This window comes from Perissodus microlepis, chromosome 23, assembly GCF_051167445.1.
Source record: "Perissodus microlepis isolate ML-2025 ecotype Zambia chromosome 23, ASM5116744v1, whole genome shotgun sequence".
Taxonomy (NCBI): domain Eukaryota; kingdom Metazoa; phylum Chordata; class Actinopteri; order Cichliformes; family Cichlidae; genus Perissodus; species Perissodus microlepis.
Window position 1 is genome coordinate 956410 of NC_140482.1, and position 25277 is coordinate 981686.

Sequence of the window (25277 nt, forward strand, 5' to 3'; positions counted from 1 at the left end):
ACTCAAACATCAACATACCTGAAAGAGTACATGGAGGCAGAATAAGAAAATATGGAGCCTTTCTATCAGCAAGGTCGATTTGAGAAGTAGCAGAAACTTAAAATGTCGCATTTAAAAAAACAAACATTTTCGATAAACAGTCCAGTGTCTGCAGATTCAAAAACATGTTACACCACCAATACCTTTACACTTACTAGATTGACAAATATTCCTGGATTGAGTAACTAAAAGCTGTAAAGTTGTATGGATTTTTTTCCCTTGCACAATGATGATTTATTGAGCTGTAAATGTCTCAACATAGGCATCGTAGGGAGTTTTCATTGTGTTTATTAGCATTAGTATCATTTTCATCAAAAAGAGCAGTCAAAGTTATTGATGAGAAAAAGAGAAAGTTTTATGGTAGTAACTCCTGCTCATCTTCAGTCCTTATTATTATTGTAACTTATTAACAGAGCAGCTGAAAAAACGAGTCAACAAAACATGGTTTGTAATAAACTGGATGTCAAAGAAATAATTAAAAAAACAAACAAATAGGACAAAGTTGTGGCATAAAATTGTAATTTACATTAATACCAATTATTGTGTTCTGAATGCTTCAGTGTAACAGTTATCTGTTTGTCAAATTTTAGCAGCTTTTTTTTAAAGTAGGAAAAACAAACAAACAAACAAAGAACATTTGTCATGGTGACGCTGAAAGCCTTGAATCATTCTGTGGTTAGAGTCTGCTTTTAGAGCTGATTGTCACCTTGTTAACATAAAGAAACACTAAACAAAACAACACACAGCAGAAAAACTCTGTTTATATAACACAAAGTATTCTGTACAGATTAATAGTTTGATACATATCATGTTGTAGTGTATAAAGTAAGGCTGACATGTGCAGTTCACCTCAGATTTGATAGGAAGTAGAAGAACAAAAAGAAGCTGTAGCGGTAATTTAGAACATACCAGCAACTATCTGAGCGCAGATTGACGGGATGAAGAGTGACTTACTCCTCAGAGTTTCTAGTTTCAGGTACCATTCATCGCGAGCTCTCTGTTTGACAGACAAAAGATTTAACAAGAGTTAAAGCTGCACAAATATTTATCAAGTTAAACTGCAGTACACATATTCTTTAAGACGAGTACCTGCTCTGCTCTTTCTATACTTGACAAACATGAGAACAGCAACACAGACCAGCAACACCACACAGGACAGAATGACTGAAATCCTGATTCCTTTGAGACAAACAGGACAAAGGATATAATAATTTGAAGAACTATCAAATGACAGTAGATTGAACATAAAAACTGGCTTTAAAACATACAAATGTTAACACACCTAAATGTCTGTGGTTAAATCCTGGCTTCTTATCCAAACCTGGAAAAAAAAATCGCAAACATTAGAATCAAAAAGTAATCATCCATTCATAAATTAATGACTTTAAAAGAGTTTCTCACCATCATCATCAGGAATCGTCACCATCACCTCTCTGAGGAGCAGAGAGCACTCGTGCTGCACATCCCACCTGTGTGCTGTGTTTACGTGAACCTGAGAGCACAGCTGTAGTGGTGACAGTGAATGTAGCGTTGGTGTTGGACACACTGACAGCGTTGTACTGTGAGAAGTTGAGGTCTTGTTGTGAGACACTGAGTGTTACAGTGGGAGCAGGTCGACCAGTGGCTGAACAGGAAACAACCCACTCTTCAGTAGAGTTTGACTCTCTGACATCAACAACAGGTTCATGCAGCTCTGTGAAGGATCAGGAGATATCAGCAACATGTTTTCACAAACACGCCAGCTGCTTACACATTTATGTCCGCTATGTTTGTTTGAAGCACTTGTTGTTCGTTAAAGAAGCAAAGGAAGGAAGTTCTTACCATAGACTTGGAGGCAGGGTCTACCTGTCAGAGCTCCTTCAGGATAAGTGTTAAACAGACAGTGATAGCAGCCTTCATCCTGCTCCGTCACATTCCTGATGACTATGGAGCAGTTCTGTAGTCCAGTGTGTTTAAACTCAAATTTATCTGTAAAGCCATCATTCACTCTCTGACCATAGTAGTTGCTGTATGTGGCCACATTCTTCTTCCCAGTAGTGACTTTCTGCCATGTGACCTGAAGGACGTCTTTAGTGTCCAAGAGCTGACAGCTGAATTCAGCATCTTCTCCCACTGCTGCCAGCACAGTCTGCTGTGTTTGGATCACTGCTGTTAGACCTGTAGGAGATAAAGATCAAGCTGTGAGGCACTTTAAATATAATGTTCAAGTCCAACTTGCTGACACATGAGGTCCAGTGTTACTGGCTATCCCAGTTCCTGCAACACACACTTGTACCTTCAGCCTCACACTGACACTCTGCCTAAACAAATCTGGTAACAGTGTTAATGCAACAGGAATCAAACTTGCTTCCAGCTGGTTCAGGTTTTTTAGTACATGTTTTTTTAGTTCTACTGCAACACCCCGAACACAACCATAGAGGTGCACACACACGTGTGCAGATCACTATCCACCCTTTTTAGACACAAGGCAGGATCTTCAGGTTACATAATATATTAGATGTAAGATTCATCCCGATGTCTCCATAGACAGACTTATAATTATGCCAAGGAATGTAAAAAACAAAAAAAACAGGCTGTTTGTTAGCGCCCAAGGTCAAATTTGACTTATCATTTTGGGTAATATATCATATGAAAGGGCAGTTAAAGTACATACAATAGTTTGTAATGCTTAGAGGTCATACATCAAAGGTCAAGGTCAAACTTTTTTTTTTCAGTTTGCAGTTTAGGAAAATCTCCAAATTTTAAAGCTAAACCAATAAATGACTCACTGGGGGACATATGCACTTTCTCTGTTTGAGTTCTTTAAAAAACATTTGTTAAAACAACATTATCAATTCACAATGACTATTATAAAAACTCATATATTACACTTGAATTCAGTATTAACAATTCTCACATTACCATGTTTGATAAATAATAAATTGTGTGGATTATGGCATGAACCCGTGCAAACATTTTCAGACAAATGTCACTCAGGGCATCATTAGCCATCAAGTCGGGTACACTTCTTTAGATTGTAAGCTGACATAATATCACAACTTCCACGTTGTCCCTTTTGCCCTTCTTGTTCTTATACTTTTTCTTCTTCTTTGCCGGTCGACACCAACAATAAGCTGCATGACCTTATTACTTTTTCAAACTATGACATTCACATATTGAAAATTGATTCAGAGTGAGATTAATTCATTCCCCCCCACACACACACACACAAAAGAAAAAAAATACTGGGAATGTTGAAGTGTTGCTATGATTTTCCTAAAGAACAAGCACCAACAGCCCGTGACCGTCACTAATCCCTCCTAAATACTCAGAGAAACCACAGAAAATATACTTTAACACTGTCGGTGGTTGTACTTGTCACAACATAATCTAAATTCTCAGGTCACCTTAGTGACCTCTACTCTATAAAAATAAAAATAAAAGTCAATTCTATAAAAGGGTCTAACTCTGTCATTAATATGCAGTTTTTTCTCACCTTTGTCAAAGGCTCCAGAAATGAAAACAGCAAGAAAATAATACAAAACTCCAAAGGAGGACATTTCATTGACTCGCCATTCATTTAAACTCCAGGTTCCTGCTTCTGCTGTTCCTTGAGTTTGATCCAATCAAATGCGTACAGCTCGCGTGGAGTCAAGTTACTCAACATTTCACGTCACTTCCAGCTCTGAAAGTCGGAGCAGCTCCACCACCATCTCTCAGTTCGCTGTCCAAACGGAGATGTGAACGCACTTGAGGACAATAAATTACGCTTAAAGTGTTTCGTTCTGACAGAGTGGGCTTTCCACCCACCCCATTAATGCTCCTGTTCAGTCTTTCAACAGACAACAGACAGCGTTGGTCGAGTGCTGATTGGTTGACAAGTGGACGGGAATAGAGTGAAAGCGGAGTTTACCAGGAGCGGCACAAGCACAGAAATCTTAAATAATAACAAGACAGGATTAAAAGCACAGACAGCGGCTGCACTGAACACGTTTCAATGTTCGTAACTTTCGATTTCTCTTCAGATCTTTTTCCAGGTCAAGAGCAGCACAATCCTACAGACTGTTTGTACACACGTGAAACCCCAATCACCATTCAAACATTTTAATTGTTTGTTTGTTTTTTTACGATTTTTTCCCCTAAATATCTGCAGTTACAAGTCGTTCAGCTGTTCAACTGTCTGATTTTTACACGCGTCTTTTGCTACTCTTCTCCTACATCTGATCTGTGCAGAGATTCATTTGTAATCTAAAGCTCATTAACCCCGAGCTTCTCATGCTCAGTGTACATGTATACCACCAGGTGGCGTAGGCTACTCAGTCTTCGTCACATTAGTTGGCTGGTAGTGATGGTTGCGCGATGCAGGGCAGGTTCAGTCACAGATCACAGTACATTCACCATATGCTTGTTGTAGGGACGTGTTTATGTTTTTCAGTAGTTGTCATAGGTAGCTGGTATTGACACTTTGTATAAAATAAAATGTTAACTGAACAGTTGTGACTGCTCAGCCTATGGTTCAACAGCAAACTCTTACATCAGTTGGCAGAGAGGAAACAAAAAAGTTTCACTGTATAGGAGTCAGTGGGTTATCACATACAATAGCTGCAACAGCAGGAAAGGCAATAATAAAAATAACAATAATATAAACATGTGCAGCCTGGAACTACAGCAAGACGTTACCTTCTTGTAGTTCCTTCTAGCTACATTGGTACCTGACTTTAACACATATTCAGAGTGTCGAGGCAGACTAGAAAAATATGGTTGATGGAAGAATGGTCAGTTTACTCGCTTTATTGTATCACACTGGAGCATTTATGAAATGTTAATAAGCAGAATAACCATCTACTGATACTTCTGTCTCCTAAGCCCAGTCACCATAAATAAGGAGGCACGTCTCTCTGCAGCAGTCTGTTCTGAACGTAACCACAGTGATTTGTTTTACATTTTGTCATGTTACTGTCTCATTCAGTTCATTTTCACCTTGAAACTCTGCACACAATACGCCAGAGTGACAAAGTGAAAATGTTTGCTTGTAATTCTTGCAAATTTATTAAAAAGAAAACCAAAACTATAACACACACACACAACTATTCACAGATGTTGCCATGACACTGGAAGTTGAGCTCAGGTGTATCCTGTTGCCAATGATCATCTGGCAGATGTTTCTATATGTGTGATGAATTCAGTTGAATTGGACAGGATTTTAAAAGGCACACACCGGTCTCTATCAGGTCACATAGGTGACAGAGCACGTCAGAGCACAAACCAAGCCATGAAGTCCAAGGAATTGGTTGTATATCTCTGAGACGGGATTGTAGGAAAGTGTGCAGAAAGATGTGTGCAGTATTGAAGGTCCCAAGAAGCACATGGCAACACACCTGGACTTTACCAAAAGGCAAGGCCTCTCAGAACATGAGAGACAAACGTTTCTGGTCTGATGAAACAAACATGGAACTCTTTGGCCTGAATGCCAAGCATCATGTCTGGAGGAAACCAATACCATCCCTATAGTGAATGCAATTCCTAATGAACGAAGCCTTAGCTTGATGCTCTCAACTTCTTTTTTTTTGTTTTTCTATCCAATAATAAACATATAATGTGAAAAGATCCCCAATAAATTACCTTATATGCGGTGACATCCAAAAGTGGGGATCTATTAATGTGTTTTCAAAAACATTTCCTGTGGAAGTTTTTAAATAAATCAAGGTTCACACAACTAGGTTGTCTTTGTGAGTTTGATTTACCTTTGCAAAGAGGTCAAACAGCAGTGCAGTGAATAAACTGTTGCATTAGATTTCATTTCAGCAACACGAGCAGCTTGTTTGTTCATTTTCACAATTCTCACTTAAAATCACTTGATGTCAAAATATTTGACAAACAAGACAACATGTTACCTTTTATGAACAACAGTTTTTCCTAATAATAAAGAAATATACAAACATACAAATATACAAAGTTTTGAAATTAAAAGTGCATTTTCCCCCCAAAAAGCTGAGTGCAGTAACAAAGACCGACTAAATAAATGACTGAAATCCTGATTCCTTCGAGACAAACAGTGGAAAGAAGGATATAATAATCTGAACAGCTATTAAATGACAAAACACTGAACATAAAAACTGGCTTTAATAACACAGATGTTAAAAGACCTAAATTTCTCTGATTAGATCCTGATTTCTTATCCAAACCTGGAAAAAGAAACACAAACGTTAGAATCACAGCATAATCATCAATTTATGAATCAATTACTTTAAAAGAGTTTCTAAACAGTCACTTCTCTCTGATAGTGACAATTTGCATTCATTAATAACCAAGAAACTGACCTCACAGCATGAGCGGTGCTGGTTTCAGTCATTGTGGAAATGTACTGTTTATAAGTTTGGGGAAACCTGGAGTCAGCTGAGACTGAAGAATTCACTTGGCTGAGTAACAAAACATTTCTCCCACTGAAAACGTTACATCCAGATCAACAGAATCAACTTTTTTGGGACTGAGAAAGAGTTAGAGGAAAGATAAAGTTTTGGCACTGTGCTCAAAGCTTTGACTCTGCATTTTCTGCTCCTCAGTAATTCTGCAGTTTTCATGAAACAGAGCAGAACTGAAGATGAAGCCTCGGGGTCAAGGAGGAGAGCCACAATAAAAGACACACACAGACAATCAACTGAGTTTTTACAGTGACTTCTTTCAGATATGTATACACATTTTGTAATCGGTCCATGATGAACAAAAACTGGAGTCAAACACACACAAACCTCTGCAACACTACAAATCAATTTCATGTAGTTTTTCCTTCTCTCAGACCTGCACTCCAGCCTACAGCACATCTGTCACGATGCTGCAATTAGTGTCACTCATATTAGAAGTGAGTTAGAGTCATGTCTGAAACCTTTGGTACAGAATATTGACTTTAATAAATGTCTGCAATGTTACAGGTCATGCAGGAAGTAAAAAAGACCTGACTGTGAATAATGTTTTGTGCTCTTCTGCACATTGTACAGTCAGGTGTTACAAAGTTACAAAGACTTCATGTTAATGGTATAGGAGTTTCTAACAAAGCAGCCCTCCTCTGGATGAATCCTGAGCTGTCACATACACACACACACACACACACACACACACACACACACACACACACACACACACACACACACACAAACACACACACTGTTACGTCCCCTGGCTAGCCTCGTTTCCAGATTTCTGTATTTCAAGTGGAAGGTTTTCTTTCTCAGTGTTCAGCTGTTATAGTTTCACAGATTTTTAAATATTTTGCAGGTTGATCATGAAGATCCTAAAACGTTTGTTTCAGCTGTGAGATACTGATGCTGAACTAAACAGGCTGTGAGCCCAGAATTACTAACACACTAAATAACACACAGACATCATAATTAGCCTCTACTTACTTCACTTAGTTGAGGCTTCATGTCTGATTTGCTGTAATGTATTTAAAGCATAAAGTAAAGGGGACAAAGCTGAATGGCACAGAAGGTTATGGTGTAAGGATAAAAGCAGTTTCCAGTTACGACTTAAGTTAGGAGGAATAAGCAGAATAAGCAAATATTTATGTAATGCAACTTTGGGTTCTGGTGTTTAGGTAAATCGATAAATAGATAAACAAATAAATAGCACAAAGCACTAAGAGTAAAATTGCAATGTACCATTATATTAATTAATATATCTAGCTATCTATCTTTGTTTCTTATTTTGACTGTCCTGTCTGGCAGCCTTTGCAAGCAGAATCATGAACTGAATGCTCTGTTGTGCCAAACACATTTACTTTGCCAAGAGAAGATCTGTAAACTCTATAGGCTCCTCTTGTTATTTATTTATTCAGTTTTGTTTTTATTGTTCTTTTGTTTTTATGTTTTTCATTATTATTGTTATTATTATTATTATTTTTATTTTATTTTATTTTTTTTGTGTCCCATTTGGATCTTTAGCCATCAGAATTGTTGTCTTAAGGCCAAGAAAGATGCCAAGCGGATTTATTTTACCAAGTGGATCATCATGGCCTTGCCATATTGGTCCATTTGATTGACCTTTATTATAATTATGTATTTATTTTATTTTCGGTTGCTACAAACGGGACAGACGTGACTGGGGGATAGGACAGGGAGAAAGAATGAAAGAAAGAGAGGGAGAGAAAGAAAACCAAAGGGGAGAAGAGACGGTGAGAAGGGGGGGAAGAAAGGAAAAAACAAACAAACAAACAAACAAAATGCCTGGATCACCTGTATGGAGAAAAAAAACAGAAGAGAAAGCAAACAACAAAGAGCAACATAATAAAAACAGCACCATCACAATAAACTAGCTAGCAGTAGATAACAGTAGATACTAAATAATAAACGATATTGTGCAGCACGCAAGATAGACAGCGCACAATGTGCTTTGAGGCAGCAGCCAAGAAAGGTGTAGTCCGCGTCTGTGAACACCCGTGTGTACACCTGTGTGCATACCTGTGTGGATCAGCATGCTTGTATTCCAAAGGTTTCTCCATGTAACGATCTGCTAGGGAGTGTGGGGAGCCATAGCCCCGTCCACCAGGGTATGAAGCAGGTATGGAGGAGATCCAGGCCCCAGATATCCAGAGGCCCCAGAGTACAAGGACCCGAGGAGGACCACCAAAGGGGGGGGAACCATGCCACCCTCCTGGGAAGAGCTGAGTAGAGCCCCAAACGAGAGGTCACCCCGCAGCTACGGAGCAGAGGCCAGAGGGGGTTGCAGTGACGTGCCCGCGGGCTCCGCCGGCGGCCAGCTGTGCCAGAGAGGACCGAGCTTCAGGCCCAGAGGCCTGAGGGCATCCCACCCCCCGAAAGGAGCCCAGCCGGGCCACAGGCGCCCGGCCCCGCCAATCGGCCACCAGGAGTGAGCCGGTACATGCATGAGCGCCCAGCCCCAGATGACAAGGACCACCAACACACCAACGTCTGAGGGCATCAGCCACCGGCAGGGAGTGTGGTGAGGGGAGATAGGCCTCCGTACTTTAGAGGGCCTGAGATGTACCCAGAGAGGTTGAGTCTAAGACCCAACCTGACATATAGACACAGACAAACAGGCACACGCGGACACAAACGTGCATTCCCACCCCCATATGCACAACCAAATACTCGGCACTCACCCAACGTGTAGACAGACACAAATAGACACTGCACAGACAGTCGCACTCCCCAAACATACTCTATATCCCAGGTCCAGGTACCCCCGCCCCCAGAGGGGCAAGCCGCACCTAGACCCAGGAGATGTAACCCTTCTCTCTGGGGTGGAGGCAAGCGGACCACCTCCTTATCTGCAGTAGCAGGGAGGCCCCGCATCCCAGACCCCAGTCTGACGGCCAGCACCTCCTCCCAGCCCCCCAGCCCTGACGGCTAACAGAACCGGGGTGAGTGAAGACCTCAAACCTCCCTACGCCCGCTCATATGTAATGTTGTTGTGTGCTGTTCTAAAGTGCATTTAAAACTCAGGAGAGCATGGTACTAGCTTCCTCTCAGAGAGCAGCACGGCTCCTCCCGAAAACCCTTAGTGTCTAAATGCATTTAAAATTGAGGGTAGGGCACCAGCGCCAGAGGTGGGTTGGAGTACAACGACCATCCTCTGGATGCTGTAAAACGTGCCCACCCCCAAGGCCCTATATGTATGTGTTATGTGAGAGTGTGAGAGTGTGAGTAATGTGGATGTCTAGGTTGCAGAATAAAATTGAGGCACAGGCGGCCAGAAGGGGACAGAGGGGGAGTGCCTCCCCTGCACCCTGGTGACATACCTGCACCCCAAGCCCTGCGTGTGTGGGTGGGTGTGGTAGAGCGGGAATAGGGAGGCAGCTGAGGATGGGGAGGGAAGAAAGGGAGGGGCAAGCGGCCCCTCCCTGGGGCCAGCTCCCCCGCTGACCCCAGTAGGCACCCCCACGCTCTGGAACCCACCAGGGCAAGGAGGCCCAGGCCCATCCGGACCGGGACCCGCAGCAGCAGCACTGCCCAGCCCCACAGAGTCCGGGGCAGCCCACCCGACTCCACCCCAGAGAAAACTGCACCCACCCCATCATCCAATCATCTCCCAAACTACACAAGACAATAGACACCCAGGTTGAGTTCATTCTCCCCCTCTCCTATATCTCTCCCCCCACCTGCAGAGTGAGCTCCTGTAGTGAGGAGACCACCTGCAAAGATGTAACAACCTCCCCACCAGTTAGAGAGCCCCCTAGTTGGGCCGATGCATGCATTATTGTTATTATTATTATCGTGTAAATGTGCCATAGCTGAGAGGCGGGGGACAAGAAAAGAGAAAGGACCGAAAAAAATAGAAATAATAAAGAAGAGCACAACGGGTCATCAACTGCTGCATCTGTAACAAGATGCCCTCGCGGTCAAAGGGCTAAGGCCTTAGAAGACCAGAGGCAACAACCAGCCGACCCTGCCAGAGGCCGGCCACCCCAGAGTGAGCCGAGGGTGGGACCCCAGGCTCACCCAGAGTTAAGGCCCAGAAGGTATCCAAGAAGACAGACCACAGCGACCACCACCAATAACTAAAGGAACTGATCAGTGAGGCCCAGAGAGAATCCAGTTCACCCAGGTTTTTAGAAGAGGCCGAGATTCTTTCCAGACGTGATGAAGAAGTACATTTTATATTGAGTAACACATAAATTATTTTTGAACTTTCAGTTCATGAGGACAGTTTTCTTAGCGATCGATAATGCAGTAAGAACTATGTGCAATGTAGTTGCTTCCATTTCTAATTCACTTATGTCACCTAAAATACATAGTTTGTTTGAGGTTGCAATGCAGCAACTAAACCATGTGGACAGTTCTTCACAAATCCTTTACCAGAAACTCTTGAGAGACATACAGGACTGTGGCAGAGTGTGGTCTGTGACTCTGCTGCAAAGGAGGGGCTGTGCCAGGGAGGCTGGCAGGGCTGCTGGAAGCAATTCAGTAACTATGCTCTCCATATTTCAGGGACTCCAGGACCTGGAAAAAATGAGGACAGGTGGAGATAGACTCAGAATTGAGTCTAGCTGGCTCTCATAAAGATGAAAGTCCTGGATCATCGTGGTTGGTGTCTCCTAGGAGTCCATTATCTGAGGTGATTATCATCGTGTTTGAGTGGAGGTGTTTCAGTCCCAGAAAAAATAATAAAAAACACTGCAGCAGTTGTCTGTTAATAGTGCAAAATCAAAGCATTCTGAGCAGATTAGCTTAGACAGAACAAAGACAAATGCAGCAGAGTCTACTGAGGTGTAGTACACATCAGATTGGAGGGGAAGAAAAAAGGGAGCTCTAGAAGCAAGTTGGAAGATTTGAAATGTGACAACATAACAGAGTGAAAAAGAATGACAAAAATTTCCAAGCACAAAATGACAGGATGATAAATAACCAATAAACCTGAGTGTGTCTGGCTTAAGGTTTCAGGTGTTTCGTTCATCTTGAACTGTGTGTGCGACAGACTGAAAGATTTATGAAGAGGAAAAGCTGCACAAACATTTATGAGGGGAATCAAAAGGAGAAAGTGTTTAAGAGGATTTCCTGCTATGAGATTTCTTTTTCATATAAGCCACAAAGATGAGTGCAGCGACACAGAGCACCACCAACACCACAGACGACAGAATGACTGAAATCCTGATTCCTTTGAGAAAAACAGGAGATAGAAGGATACAATAATGTGAACAACTATCAAATGACGAAAAAAATTGAACATAAAAACTGGCTTTAAAAACACAAATGTAAACACACCTAAATTTCTCTGATTAGATCCTGACTTCTTATCCAAACCTGGAAAAATAAACACAAACATTAGAATCACAGAGTAATCATTAATTTATAAATCAGTGATGTTGAAACAATTTCTCACCATCATCATCTCCATCATCAGGAATCGTCACCATCACCTCTCTGTGAGGAGCAGAGAGCACTCGTGCTGCACATCCCACCTGTGTGCTGTGTTTACGTGAACCTGAGAGCACAGCTGTAGTGGTGACAGTGAATGTAGCGTTGGTGTTGGACACACTGACAGTGTTGTACTGTGAGAAGCTGAGGTCTTGTTGTGAGACACTGAGTGTTACAGTGGGAGCAGGTCGACCAGTGGCTGAACAGGAAACAACCCACTCTTCAGTAGAGTTTGACTCTCTGACATCAACAACAGGTTCATGCAGCTCTGTGAAGGATCAGGAGATATCATCAACGTGTTCTTACAAACACACCAGTTGCAAACACATTTATGTCCAGTATGTTTGTTACAAGCACTTGTTGTTTGTTAAAGAAGATTAAAGTTCTTACCATAGACCTCGAGGCAAGTTTGACCAGTGAAGGAGCCTTCAGGATAAGTGTTAAACAGGCAGTGATAGCATCCTTCATCCTGCTCCGTCACATTCCTGATGACTATGGAGCAGTTCTGCAGTCCAGTGTATTTAAACTTAAATTTATCTTTAAAGCCATCATTCACTCTCTGACCAAACTGCTTGCTGTAGGTGGCAACATTTGTCTCCACATCATGTGAGATTTTCTGCCATGTGACCTGAAGGACGTCTTTAGTCTCCAAGAGCTGACAGCTGAATTCAGCATCTTCTCCCACTGCTGCCAGCACAGTCTGCTGTGTTTGGATCACTGCTGTTAGAGCTGTAGGAGATACAGTTTGAGATGTGAGGCACATTCAGTTTTTGTTCAGGTGAACTGTAACACACAAAGTTGGAGTTTCACTGCTAAAACTTTTTTGTTATTTTTCTCACTGTTCATAATATGTTTTACAGTCTTTTTATTTTTTTATTTTTGAGTTTCCTTCCTGAATAGAACTGCCCCAATAGTATACAGTAACTGCTGCAGGGGATTTTCTAACACTGCAAGGAGGATTTTAGTATTGACCGACATTTCAAAGAGAGCATTGCAAATTAAGAGTAAAGAAATGAACAGACCTGACGAAGTGTGAGGGACAGAGGAATATAAATGTTTAAAAGCAAATAACAGAGTATAAGTGTTTTTCTGTAAACAGCGCGGCAATTCAGCTAAATGAGAGGAGGCCGAAGGGCAATTATTCTGTTTTTGATATAAGATTGAACCAGCCAGGGGACTCTGTGAGGTCCTGAGACTCAGGGAGTATCCAGAGAAATCTGAGGTATTACAAACTGCTCCACTGTATGAACCTCAAAATCTCTGTGTAACAGCTGAGTTATACAGTGGACAGAAGAACATTTATGATCAGAGCCCCAACAGTCCCTGTGTTAATGAAGATACTGTAACTGTCCCTTTTGCTGTGGTTTGCAGGCAGTGAGCAGAAAAAGTACTTACCAAAAGTCATTTAGTGTGAGACATTTTTCATTATGTGCAGAAATGTGACTCAAATCCTGAAACCCTGCAAACTTGTCTGCTCACTCTCAGTACAGAATATCGACTTTAGTAAAGGACAACAGTGTGCACAGTTATTATGTAAGCTCATATTTATTCTAATGGTTCAGGGTTTGACTGTAAATAATGCTCTGTGTTCTTCTTCACATTGTACACGTGAGCTGTTAAAAAGACTTGATGTTCATGGTGGAAGAGTTTGTAATGAAGCAGTCCTCTGGATGAAACTTGAGCTGTGCAAGGACACGTACGAACATTTATCCACACGCAGCTTTTTTTAACACGAGCCTCTCTGATATTAAACACACTGATTTTCCTTCAGCTGCCTCTCGTTGCTCTGAGTCATCGTGCTGTTTCTGGGGAGAAACACGTGCGTGAAAGCAGCTCCATTACTGCACACTCATTACTGTTCTCCTGTCAGGATTGTTTTTGATCCGCTAATTTGCCAATTTTTCCCAATTTGTAAATTTGTAAAAATCAGATAACCTCACCCCTCATTGTTAGTTACTGCATTACACAGTTTACACAAACTCAAGTTTTCATTTATCATAACTTGAGTAATATCTGTCACTTTGACGCCTACGTGCTGAGCATGGGAAAGTCCAAATACTTCAAATGATTACAAAGTTAGTAAAGTTGAGTCACTGTTAGTAAAACACACACACACACACACACACACACACACACACACACACACACACATATATATATATATATATATATATATATATATATATATATATATATATATACAGAGAGAGAGAGAGATTGTATAGAGTTGTATTAACACAGACTTTGTTCCCACCTTTGTCAGAGACTCCAAGAATAAAAATAGCAATCACATAAAATGAGACTCCAAGATGCGACATCGTGGCTCCACACTTACCGCTAAAACTTCAAACTGAACGGAAATGTGAATGTTCCGGGGAAACACCCCCGACACAGTAGTCACAGTAATATCTCTATATATGTAGAGAGAGAGAAACAAAGAGATATTTATTTATATTAGCAAGTGCGTTTAAAGTGGTTAAAAAAACTGTCTGTCCATAAAGAAAATAGAGTTTAAAAGCTTTTATAATTCATGTGTTCTAAGATGTTTTTGTGTATACTTGCTGCTATAAATTGCAGGTTGTTCATGTTAAACTAAACTGTTGGCTAATTTCAGGTTGATCAAAACGAGCAGCTTAACGAGTTTATTCTTGATCATCCAGGACCCGCCATGCACATGAGAACAAAATTATTAATATCATTATTATTTTTATGAAATTATTTTCTTTCTGTGAGCAAAATATAAAAATGCAAACATCCAAAATTCAAACTGGGACGTTTGGAGAAGCTGCGTTTAAAATACTTTGCTCTGCTAGACAACACCTTGAAAATAGTTTTTAAAAGGACAACTATTCATATGGGCCTAATAACCCCTCATCTGTCTCTGAAGGTAAGTCTTTATCTTTAAAAAGAAAAAATAATAATTACCTTGTACACAGAACTACTGTGTTTTTACTACTAAATCATTCGTGAAGCAGGGTTTTTTGTGTGAATTATCTTGTAGCAAGTGTCACCTGGCAGTTTGCTGCCTTCCGTCGTGTCAGCAGAGGAGCTTTGAAAAGTTAGTGGGTGAGTGACGTGAGGTCAGCGCTCTTCTGTTAATGCGTGTTTTTCGACTTTCTAGTGTGACCAAGGGTTTTAATGGTTGAATCAATCAAGTTCTAGATCGGCTGTGAGCGGGGAAATCAATCAATATAGTGCGTATATTGGTTGTTTTTAGTGAGCATTGTAGTGCTATTTGCTTGGACCTTTGGTTTGATAGGTCTCATATGCGGCTGGGATATTAGTAGAATTTGTTGTAAATCCCGTCTGGGAATGAAGGGGAAATGTATGTTTAACTGATGGAATAAATAAATGAAACATTTATTTCTTTGGATATTCTATTCGACACTTCAGTGCTCGGTTAAAATCTTTTTATTAAAGGTTTCGTTCTGAATTCAAAGTCCGTCCAGCTCCGAGTTAATTGGCAGTATAGTCGTTGCCTCATGTGAACCACTTCCATGATAGACTCACTAGATGGCACAATAGCCCCAGTGTGACTATATTTTTTTTTCTTTTTTTTGTAATGAACTTTAATTAACTGTGCATCTGGACGTAGCGTTTTTACTAGGACAAACGATTAGTCACTCATTCAAGTGACTTCTTCTTCTTCAGATGGTTATTTATAAATGGCCTCCTTGACTCCGCGCTTAAACCAGCGTTCCTTCCTGTCCAGGACGTGTACATTTTCATCATTGAAAGATCACTAGCCTGTAGGTGTAAATAGACTGCAGAGTCTGGGCCTGATAGCTCAACTGTGTTGTGCCATCCGCTTCACCAGAGGTTGTTTGGTTTCCCCGATGTATAAATCCTGGCAATCCTCCTGGCACTTAACAGCGTACACTATGTTACTCTGTTTGTGTCGGGGGACCCGATCCTTGGGTGGACCAGTTTTTGTGTGTTGATGTCGCTGCCAAATAAAATATAAAATGACTAAAACACTATACAACAATACCTGACAAGAAACACTGGCATGGTCTTACATGATAAATATTACTGGACTGAGAACTGAAAACTTTATAAATGTAAATATCGATATACGTATTTCTATTTTATGTGTCTTTTGTACACATTTTGAAAAACCTCTATAAATTCACCATGAATAAACAAAGACCTCATGTGGCCTTTTTGTGTAATTTCACTCAAAATCTGTTGACGGCTAAGTGTTTAAAATATGGGACTTTAATTATGTTTATTTGTTTTTGAAGAGTTTTCAGCAACAAAAGCCGTTTGACCAGTCATCCAAAATTATTGAAAAAATAATTTTAATGTTCAAAAAAGTAATAAAAAATAAAACAAAGAATTTACATAAAAAACAATGCACAATACAATATTATTAATCTGGTTTTTCTGTCTCAAATCTTAACATCACACTGTAAAACAGGAAAGTCGAGAAAACTCAACACAAGTAAACTGTAAACATTGCTTCAATCGTCAAAGGAGCTTGCAAAGAAAAGCGTCTGGACTTCTTTAAGTTTACTTGAAGACGTTTCACCTCTCATCCGAGAAGCTTCTTCAGTTCTAAGGTCAAATGGTGGAGAGTCCCAGATATAAACCTAGTGGGAGTTTCCCCCCACAGAGGGACAAAAGGACCCCCTGATGATCTTCTAATCGCCTGAGCCAAGGTGTGAAACTGGGTGTGGGTCCCAATCAGCCAGAGTTTCGGGTGTGTTCATTGTGAAACCTGGCCCCACCTTATCATGCGAATTCCTGAGGTCAGATGGCCCAGGATGTGAGTGGGCGTTAAGGCGTCTGGGAAGGGATCTCAAAACTGGATTATAGATGGCAGAGAGTTGGTGTCGTAAACCCCCGCCTCTGTTCAAAGATGGTCGCTCACAGTGGACATAGATGGCTTCTTTCACTCCTCTTTCAAACCATCTGTCCTCTCTGTCCAAAATGTGAACATTGGCATCCTCGAAAGAGTGTCCTTTATCCTTAAGATGCAGATGGACAGCTGAGTCTTGTCCTGTGGAGGTGGCTCTTCTGTGTTGTGCCATGCGCTTGTGAAGTGGCTGTTTGGAACACAAACTTGGAGTAATTAGGACCCTACACCACCGGGCAGAACATGTTCCCTCTAAGCCTGAAGGAAAAAAGAAGGAACACACACATGTAAAGGAAGCACTCAAAACGTGCGGCTATCCTAAATGGGCGTTCTTAAAGTCAGCAAAGAGGCACAGAAAAGAAGACCAGACACCAACGAGGGAGGATAAGAAGGACAGACGCAACAACATTGTCATCCCCTATGTAGCCGGTGTATCAGAAAAACTTAGGAGAGTTTTCTCCAAGCATGACATCCCGGTGCATTTCAGACCCAGCAACACGCTCAGACAAAAACTGGTTCACCCGAAAGACAAAACGCCAAAACACAGACTTAACAATGTGGTGTATGCTGTACAGTGCAGCGAGGAATGCCCAGACCTCTACATTGGAGAGACCAAACAGCCACTTCACAAGCGCATGGCACAACACAGAAGAGCCACCTCCACAGGACAAGACTCAGCAGTCCATCTGCATCTTAAGGATAAAGGACACTCTTTCGAGGATGCCAATGTTCACATTTTGGACAGAGAGGACAGATGGTTTGAAAGAGGAGTGAAAGAAGCCATCTATGTCCACTGTGAGCGACCATCTTTGAACAGAGGCGGGGGTTTACGACACCAACTCTCTGCCATCTATAATCCAGTTTTGAGATCCCTTCCCAGACGCCTTAACGCCCACTCACATCCTGGGCCATCTGACCTCAGGAATTCGCATGATAAGGGGGGCCAGGTTTCACAATGAACACACCCGAAACTCTGGCTGATTGGGACCCACACCCAGTTTCACACCTTGGCTCAGGCGATTAGAAGATCATCAGGGGGTCCTTTTGTCCCTCTGTGGGGGGATACTCCCACTAGGTTTATATCTGGGACTCTCCACCATTTGACCTTAGAACTGAAGAAGCTTCTCGGATGAGAGGTGAAACGTCTTCAAGTAAACTTAAAGAAGTCCAGACGCTTTTCTTTGCAAGCTCCTTTGACTACGATGACCTGGATGACTGAGAACCTTCACAGACATCTTGCTTCAATCACATTCAGTTCAGGTTTTGAAAAACACAAATTCCTGCTGAGTAAACAAATGTGTGAGCTGCTAATAAGAGATCTTCTGCTGTTCAGTCAGGTGTACTAACCACTACACTGCAAATCCACACAAAACTTGTGTTTATCCAGAAAAGACCGTGTATCTGCAAAACCTGCCGCCCAAAAAAAGTCAACGCTGTCAAAAAGCATGTGTTTGTGCTGGTGAAGGTGAAAGGGTTGGATCATGGTTTACTTGGTTTCTCTCAGGTCTCCACTTTTTAAACCTGTTTTACTCAGTGACTCAGTGAGGCAGTGGGCAGCCATTGGGTGCCCGGGGAGCAGTGTGTAGGGATGGTACGGTTCTCATGGTTCCTCATTTTTCCGAAGTCATCATTTAGGAACGTGTTGGGTGCCCGAAAACGTGACATGTTGATGATTTGTCACCTAGCGTTAAATGTTACGCTTTGGGAGTGAGAACGTGTTGCAGCAGTACCTCAGGGTAGCCATCCATTGGATTCAAACCCCTGCCCTGCGATCATGGGGCCATCACTCTACCTACTGAGCTATTCCCCCCCCCTCTTTTTTTTTTTTTGAACAGTGAAATTTGTTTTGTGCCCAAATTATTCTGCAGATCATCAGGATGAAAAGTTATTGGCTGTGTTTGCACAGCCCTTTTTAAAAAAAATGCTTTCATGACATTATTGTCTGTCGGGTGGTGTCAGGGCTATCCAGACTGACAAGTAGGACATTGAATGTTACCTCTCCGGTGGGAAGGGAGCCTGAGATTGTCTAAATTGGGGTCTGTTCTATAGTAAATGCAGATAAACAAAATTAAGAAAACAAATAAGATGGGGTTCTAAAGAATATGATTGTTTGCTTGCAGGACACCAGGAGATATGAGTTCTCTATGACAGATGGTGTGGTCAGTGAAGATGGCACTGCAGGTTCAAGGTCATTGAATCTCCAGCCCAAATCCACTGCCACTGTACTTAAGGGAACTTTCTCCTGCACTTACATTTGGATCACCTAAATCCATGACAGTCATTCAGGAAGTAATGTCTGGACTGGAAACAAGCCATCCTTAAAATATTACAACATACCAAGCTTCTGTGTTTGAATGCAAAACAAATGTATTGTTTGATCTAGAGACTTATGACTGAACAATATATAATGAAAATAAAATGCATGTAAGTAATGTAACTTGTAAAACAAAATTGTAGAAAGTCTAAACTTAGTTTCAGAATCATGAAATCTGAGACTTTGTTATTAACCTCTCAGGGAAACAGTGTTGGCAGTATAATTATTTGTTGTTCAGAAGAACAGTGTCCAGTATGTTGGCTGATTTACTTTTTTGCATTTGGAAGTAAAAGTTGGGCTGATTTTGACGGCATTACAAGAAGTGTTGTTAACTATTCTTTTTGAATCATACTTGCATTCAGTGTTATATTAATATAAGTGTTGTACTAGAAATTTTGATAAAACAATGAGAAGTTCCCACAAATTGCTCAATTTCCCACAAATTGATTTTTAATTTAGAACTTAAAATGTTATTCTTAGTACTATATACTTGAAATGAATAAGTTGTTGTAACATATTATCTTAAGTAAGCTTTACTCAGTTTTTTGAGGCGAAGAGTTTGAATAGTTTTTTTGAAGTTCTGGGAAATAGATTGTTACGGAGCCCCGCAAAGGACACTGGAGAAAAAACTAATTAAGAAGAACTTTTGCAAGATTTTGCAAAACCTTTGCGAGATCCCGAATTACTTTGGCAAGATCTCGCAAAAGTTCTTCTTAATTTTTTTCTTCTCCAATGTCCCTTGCGGGGCTCTATAGCAAACTGCTCCATTGTACAAACCTGAAATCTGTGTGTAACTGCTGAGCCGTACGATGGGCAGAAGAACATTTATGATCAAGCTCTTTTTTATAATACAGCTCATACAGCAGGAGTGTATGGGCTGCTTTTGAACTGACACTCAAACATGATTTACAAGTAAACCAGGATTAAAAATGATCAATGATGACACATATGACACATCTGCGCGCTGAACACTTGACCGCTGATGCAAAGCTCATTTTGGTGCGCTTACTGTGTTTACATCTTCAGGGGTATTCAGAGCAGGGAAAGTTACACACACTCAACTAACAGCCTTAGGTCCATGTCACCATTGTTCATTCTGTTTACATTTCTTTCTCATTTTGAATAACTCAACACTTCATATTTGGAATGAGAGAAGGGGAGGAAAAGAAAACAGGAAATTAAGAAGCAGGACTTCCAATACTAAACCTTTAATAAAGACACTTTATTAACCAACATTACTAAAAAAAAACCCAAAACAAACCAAGGTTCGCTGCCACGATGCTGGCCTAGTTAAAATAGCAGCTCAAAAAAATAGTTAATGGTGGAGACTGGCCACCAGGGGAGGCAACCTACAGAGAGGAATGCCCAAGGGGTGCCACTAATTACTCACCCCTGCATTCTCTCTGAAATCCTTACTACCACTCTTACTGCAACTTAAAATATTGCGCTATATTTGCTTTTCAGTGTGTACACTCACATGCATGAGAGGGAATTCCACCACAGGTGGAAGCAGTTGTGTCTCCACTAAAGCAAATAAAATTAAATCTATAAATCAAGCAATACAAAACACGAAACACCTCAATAAATAATAGAGAAAGAAACAGTAACACACACACAGAGACACACGCACACACATGCATATGCACACACATGCACTTTAAAATACAACTTCAATTAAAAGCAACATCTGGCACATCCAAGCTGAACGCCAACTGAGTGCAGTGCAGCAGAGGTACGTGCAAATGGTACACCAGCACCATTAAAACGTAATAAAAAGTTAACACTAAAACACCATAAAACAAAGAATAACCAATCAATGCCAGTCAACATGACAGCAACAAAGCAACACAAGACTACAACAAGACAGCAGGAGTCTTGATGCATTCTCAATCATCCAGGAAAGCAAATCTCCAAAAGTTGATTCTGTTCATCTGGACGTAGCGTTTTGTGGGAGAAACGTTTCGTCACTCATCCAAGTGACTTCTTCTGAAGAAGAAACGCTACGTCCAGATGAACAGAATCAACTTTTGGAGAAGACAGCAGGAGATTGTAAGCCTGTAACAAGAGAGAAAAACAGTTATCCAGGGTCCACCCTACTATAAGTCAAATTGCAGACAACCTACAAGGATCCTACTTACCACCCTTTAACAGTTAGACCGCTTAAACAGTTACCAGGGGAAATGAGTTCGAGCTGCAATGCTTAACGACAGGCTGTGATCCTCGCCACCTACAACAGGAATGAGTGTCAAATGCCAGGAGTCAGGGAGTAGGCCACACTTGCTCCTTATAACCAGCCTCTGATTAAAGAGCTAAGTGAGGGGTAAATGTTCATGCAGCATTCACAGACACTATGCAAAAACAAAATATCTCCTACAAAATCTTACCCACTACAGTTTTGCATATTTCTGCGCCTCAGTAATTCTGGAGCTTTGATGAATCAGAATTTGATGAAACCACTGAACTGTAACATAAAGCCTCGGGGTCAAGGAGGAGATCCACAATACAAGACACACAGGTGCAATCAAGTCAGTTTTTACAGTGACTCAACTTATTTCAGATATGTATTCACATTCAGAAATTGGTCCATAATGAACAAAAACTGCAGTCACACACACACACAAACACACACACACACACAAACACACACACACCCCTGCAACACAAACTACTTTTATCTCTCACATCTGCACTACACCCTACAGAACATCTGTGACAATGCTGCGGTTAGTGTGACTCACGTTGGAAGTGAGTTAGATTCATGTCTGAAACTTTTGGTACAAAATACCGACTTTAGTAAATGCCTGCAGTGTTACAGGTCACGCAGGAAATAAAAAGACAGCAGTGTGAACAGTTACTGTGTAGGTTCATATTTATTCTGATGGTTCAGGATCTGACTGTAAATAATGTTTTGTGCAGTTCTGCACCTGGCACATGTCAGCTGTTACAAAGACTTCATGTTCATGGTGGAAGAGTTTGTAATGAAGCAGAGCTGCCGCACACGTGCACATTTATCCACACACAGCAGTATGTTCTGATATTAAACACACTGATTCTCTTTCAGCTGCCTCTCGTTGCTCTGAGTCATTGTGCTGTTTCTGGGGAGAAACACGTGCATGAAAGCGGCTCCGTTACTGCATCATTACTGTTCTCCTATCAGTGCATGTGATTGTTTTTGATCTGCTAATTTGTGCTGATTGGGAGAATGCGCTTTCCATCATCACAGTGGACATGCTAATATCAGAAACAGCGTTACTTCTTTCACATTACTCTCTACTTCGTCGTGCTAAATATCACTTATTCCTTTTGTTTTGACAGAATAATCGGTGAAGTAATAATAATTCATCACATTATTTTTTCCATCTCATTATTTAAAGTTATTGCATTATACTGTTTACACAAACTCAAGTTTTCATTTATCAGAACATCTCCAAATAATAAATCCACATAATTCAAATGATTAGAAAATTAGTAAGACTGATCGGGAAACTATCGAACATGAGAGAGAAATACATCACATACATACATGCAGGCTTATTAACATAGTTTGTTCTCACCTTTATCAGAGACTCCAAGAAAAAAAAAGGGAAATAACATAAAATGAAAGTCCAAGATGCGACATCGTGGCTCCACACGCTAAAACTTTAAACTGAAAGGAAATGCACGGCTGAGAAAGTAATGGGTTATTGTTCCGGCGAAACACCTCAGATCATTGAGTCACAGGATATCTATATGTAGATATTTATTTATTTTAGCAAGTGCATTTAAAGTGGTTAAAAGAAACTGCCTGTCCATAAAGAAAAGAGAGTTTGGAAGTTTTTATATTTGTTCTCAGATGTTATTATGTATTTGCAGCTAAAGTGCAAGTTGTTCATGTGACCCTAAACTGTTGGCTAGTTTCAGCTTCAGAGTCACTGATGCGGATCAAAATGAACTGCGGCTAAACTGAAGCTGCTTTAAGAAAAGAAATTACTGGGCATGAGCTATGTTCATGTCAACATCTGAAACACAGGCAAAATCCATTAAACAAATCAGCTGACCAACAATAAATATATGGATATTGAGACATTAATATATTAAAGATAAATCAGTAAAAAAATCATGAAACAGGTTTATAAGGCAAACATTCAGCATTCAGTTAAAACTCCAACACTTAGATCAGAGGCGGAGCCAGACATTTGAAACACCTGGGGCTTAGCCCTAAAGGGTAGTATGCATGAAATGACTGAAAGATTAATAGGCTCTGTTTTGAGTTTTGTTCAAAAAAGAATGACTTCATTTAGGGAAAAATATATATCACATGTGCAGGACACCTTAAACTAGTTTTTTAATTAAGCAGCAAGGCAGAACAAAGTCGGGGCTGTATCAAGACACGAGGACTAAACCCCAATTCAACCAGACCCAGAACTGATCCGGAATTAAAACAGGACTACAACAGTTCAAAATCAGGACTATTGAGGACTTAACCAAAACAGAACCAGAATCAGAACTAGATGATAGTAGCACTAAAAATCATCATAGACCTGCACTACACTTATTGTTTAATTCTACCAAAGTCCACTATTTAGATTGAGAAATGTTTATATAATTATTTAGCCTTGTTGTGCAAACAAGCCTGCATAACTTAATAAATGTAGAATTTGAAAAATAACAAACCTAAAAAGAAACACTAGGTACGAGATACATGAGTACCTATGATACGGTGATACTTTTGGTAAACAACCATTTGACTAACATGTGTGTCTCACCTGCTCTTGTTCCATCTCTGTTCTGTCCTCATTCTCCTCTCTCTCCCTCTCTGTTACTCTATCTCTCTCTCTCTCTCTGCTCCTCTCTCTCCCTCTCTGTTCTTCTCTCTCCCTCTTTGTGCTGACAATCATCAAATATACAGTTGAAACCAGATATTTACAAACTCTTCAGATCAAAACACAAACACTTTTTTAATTGTAACATCAAATCAGACTAAATGTTTATTTTTTTTAGATTGATAAATATATTATTTATCAAAAACATATTTGTTAACTTTACGAGTAAAGAGAGAAACTGTCTGTATTTCTTAATTGTAAATGGCACCAAATTGTATTCAAAATTGAGCCACACTTATGGAGCTCCACAGTTCTTTTTCTGGTGTTTTGGTTGACATCTCTTGATTTTCCCATTTCAAAGAAACAGACTCTGTGTTTTGCTTTATATGCATCCACAGCTGTGCCACCAATTTACTCACATGGACTCTACTAACCTATCAGAAGCTTCTTCAGCTCAGAATGGAATCCTCTGGAGTTTTCTTATTAACTAACAATAAACTTAGTGTATATGTACTCCTACATTTGATGAAAGTGATAAAAAATAGAAGCTCTGTCTCTCTTTATTCTGACATTTAACTAATTCAAAAGATATTTCAATATTTACTGGGCTTACTGGGCTTAAGCCCGGGTTGTTTTGTCAGAAGCCCGGGGTCTTTTGGAGTGTAATTTTTTCATAGTTAGATGCCTGGCTGACAACTGTATAAAACAAAAAGTACACACAATATTCGAAGCACATAGTGCACACTGTGGGAATTTACGACTGTGCGTGAATCCCCCCTGATATTGGTATGATCCGAGCTCAGGCACTAAGCGACTGAGCGAGAGGGCGGGGCAGCTGCTGCCTGCGAGTGCGCTGTTGGAGAAACGGAGCCAGCCATACTAAGGAGAGCTTAAGTTTGACCAGGTACCAAAGCAAATCATTCGTACCGTACAAATAATGTAAATATGACGGTGTATCACAAAGATTGATATCAAACTGATCACTTGACCCATATTACGTTACTCGCTCTTCAAGTGAATCAACAAATGGCGAAATGAAAAGCTGAACAACAACAACAATGCTGTTTCTTTAGAGAGTCTTAGCTTTCATGTGTGTTTATTTCATATTTTCAGTTGTTTCCCTCCACGGCTAAATAAATCGGTTTCAGTAATGCACTGATATACAAGAATGGACATAAGGGGCTTCTTTCGAAGAAAAAACTCTGGTAGTATTTTATATATTATGCTTTGTATGTTGTTCAGTATATTTCTATGCAAAACAAGAGGAACTTCAATACACAGCAGTATATTCACAGTTGAAACCAGATATTTACATACACTTTATGGAAAACACAAGAACATTTTTTTACTGTACAACATCAATTTAGAGTAAACTTGTTTTGTTTTGGATAAATAAATATTGAAATATTTTGAAT

At 40.5% G+C, this 25277-nt stretch overlaps 1 protein-coding gene and 1 pseudogene across 2 annotated transcripts; both read right to left on the reverse strand.

The window, feature by feature from the left end:
• Nucleotides 1-1423: 1423 nt before the first annotated feature.
• Nucleotides 1424-3612, reverse strand: LOC146360620 (OX-2 membrane glycoprotein-like; annotated as a pseudogene). Its single transcript, XR_014799421.1, has 3 exons — nt 3515-3612; nt 1861-2196; nt 1424-1732 (listed from the first exon to the last, which is right to left on the reverse strand). The product of XR_014799421.1 is annotated as an OX-2 membrane glycoprotein-like (transcript).
• Nucleotides 3613-10092: 6480 nt separating this feature from the next.
• LOC146360621 (OX-2 membrane glycoprotein-like) lies at nt 10093-12755 on the reverse strand. The gene is made up of 3 exons (XM_084922400.1): nt 12279-12755; nt 11854-12156; nt 10093-11774 (listed from the first exon to the last, which is right to left on the reverse strand). Exons 1-3 carry the CDS (start codon nt 12649-12651, stop codon nt 11548-11550), a joined length of 903 nt encoding a protein of 300 aa, XP_084778526.1. The 5' UTR covers nt 12652-12755; the 3' UTR covers nt 10093-11547.
• Nucleotides 12756-25277: the final 12522 nt, after the last annotated feature.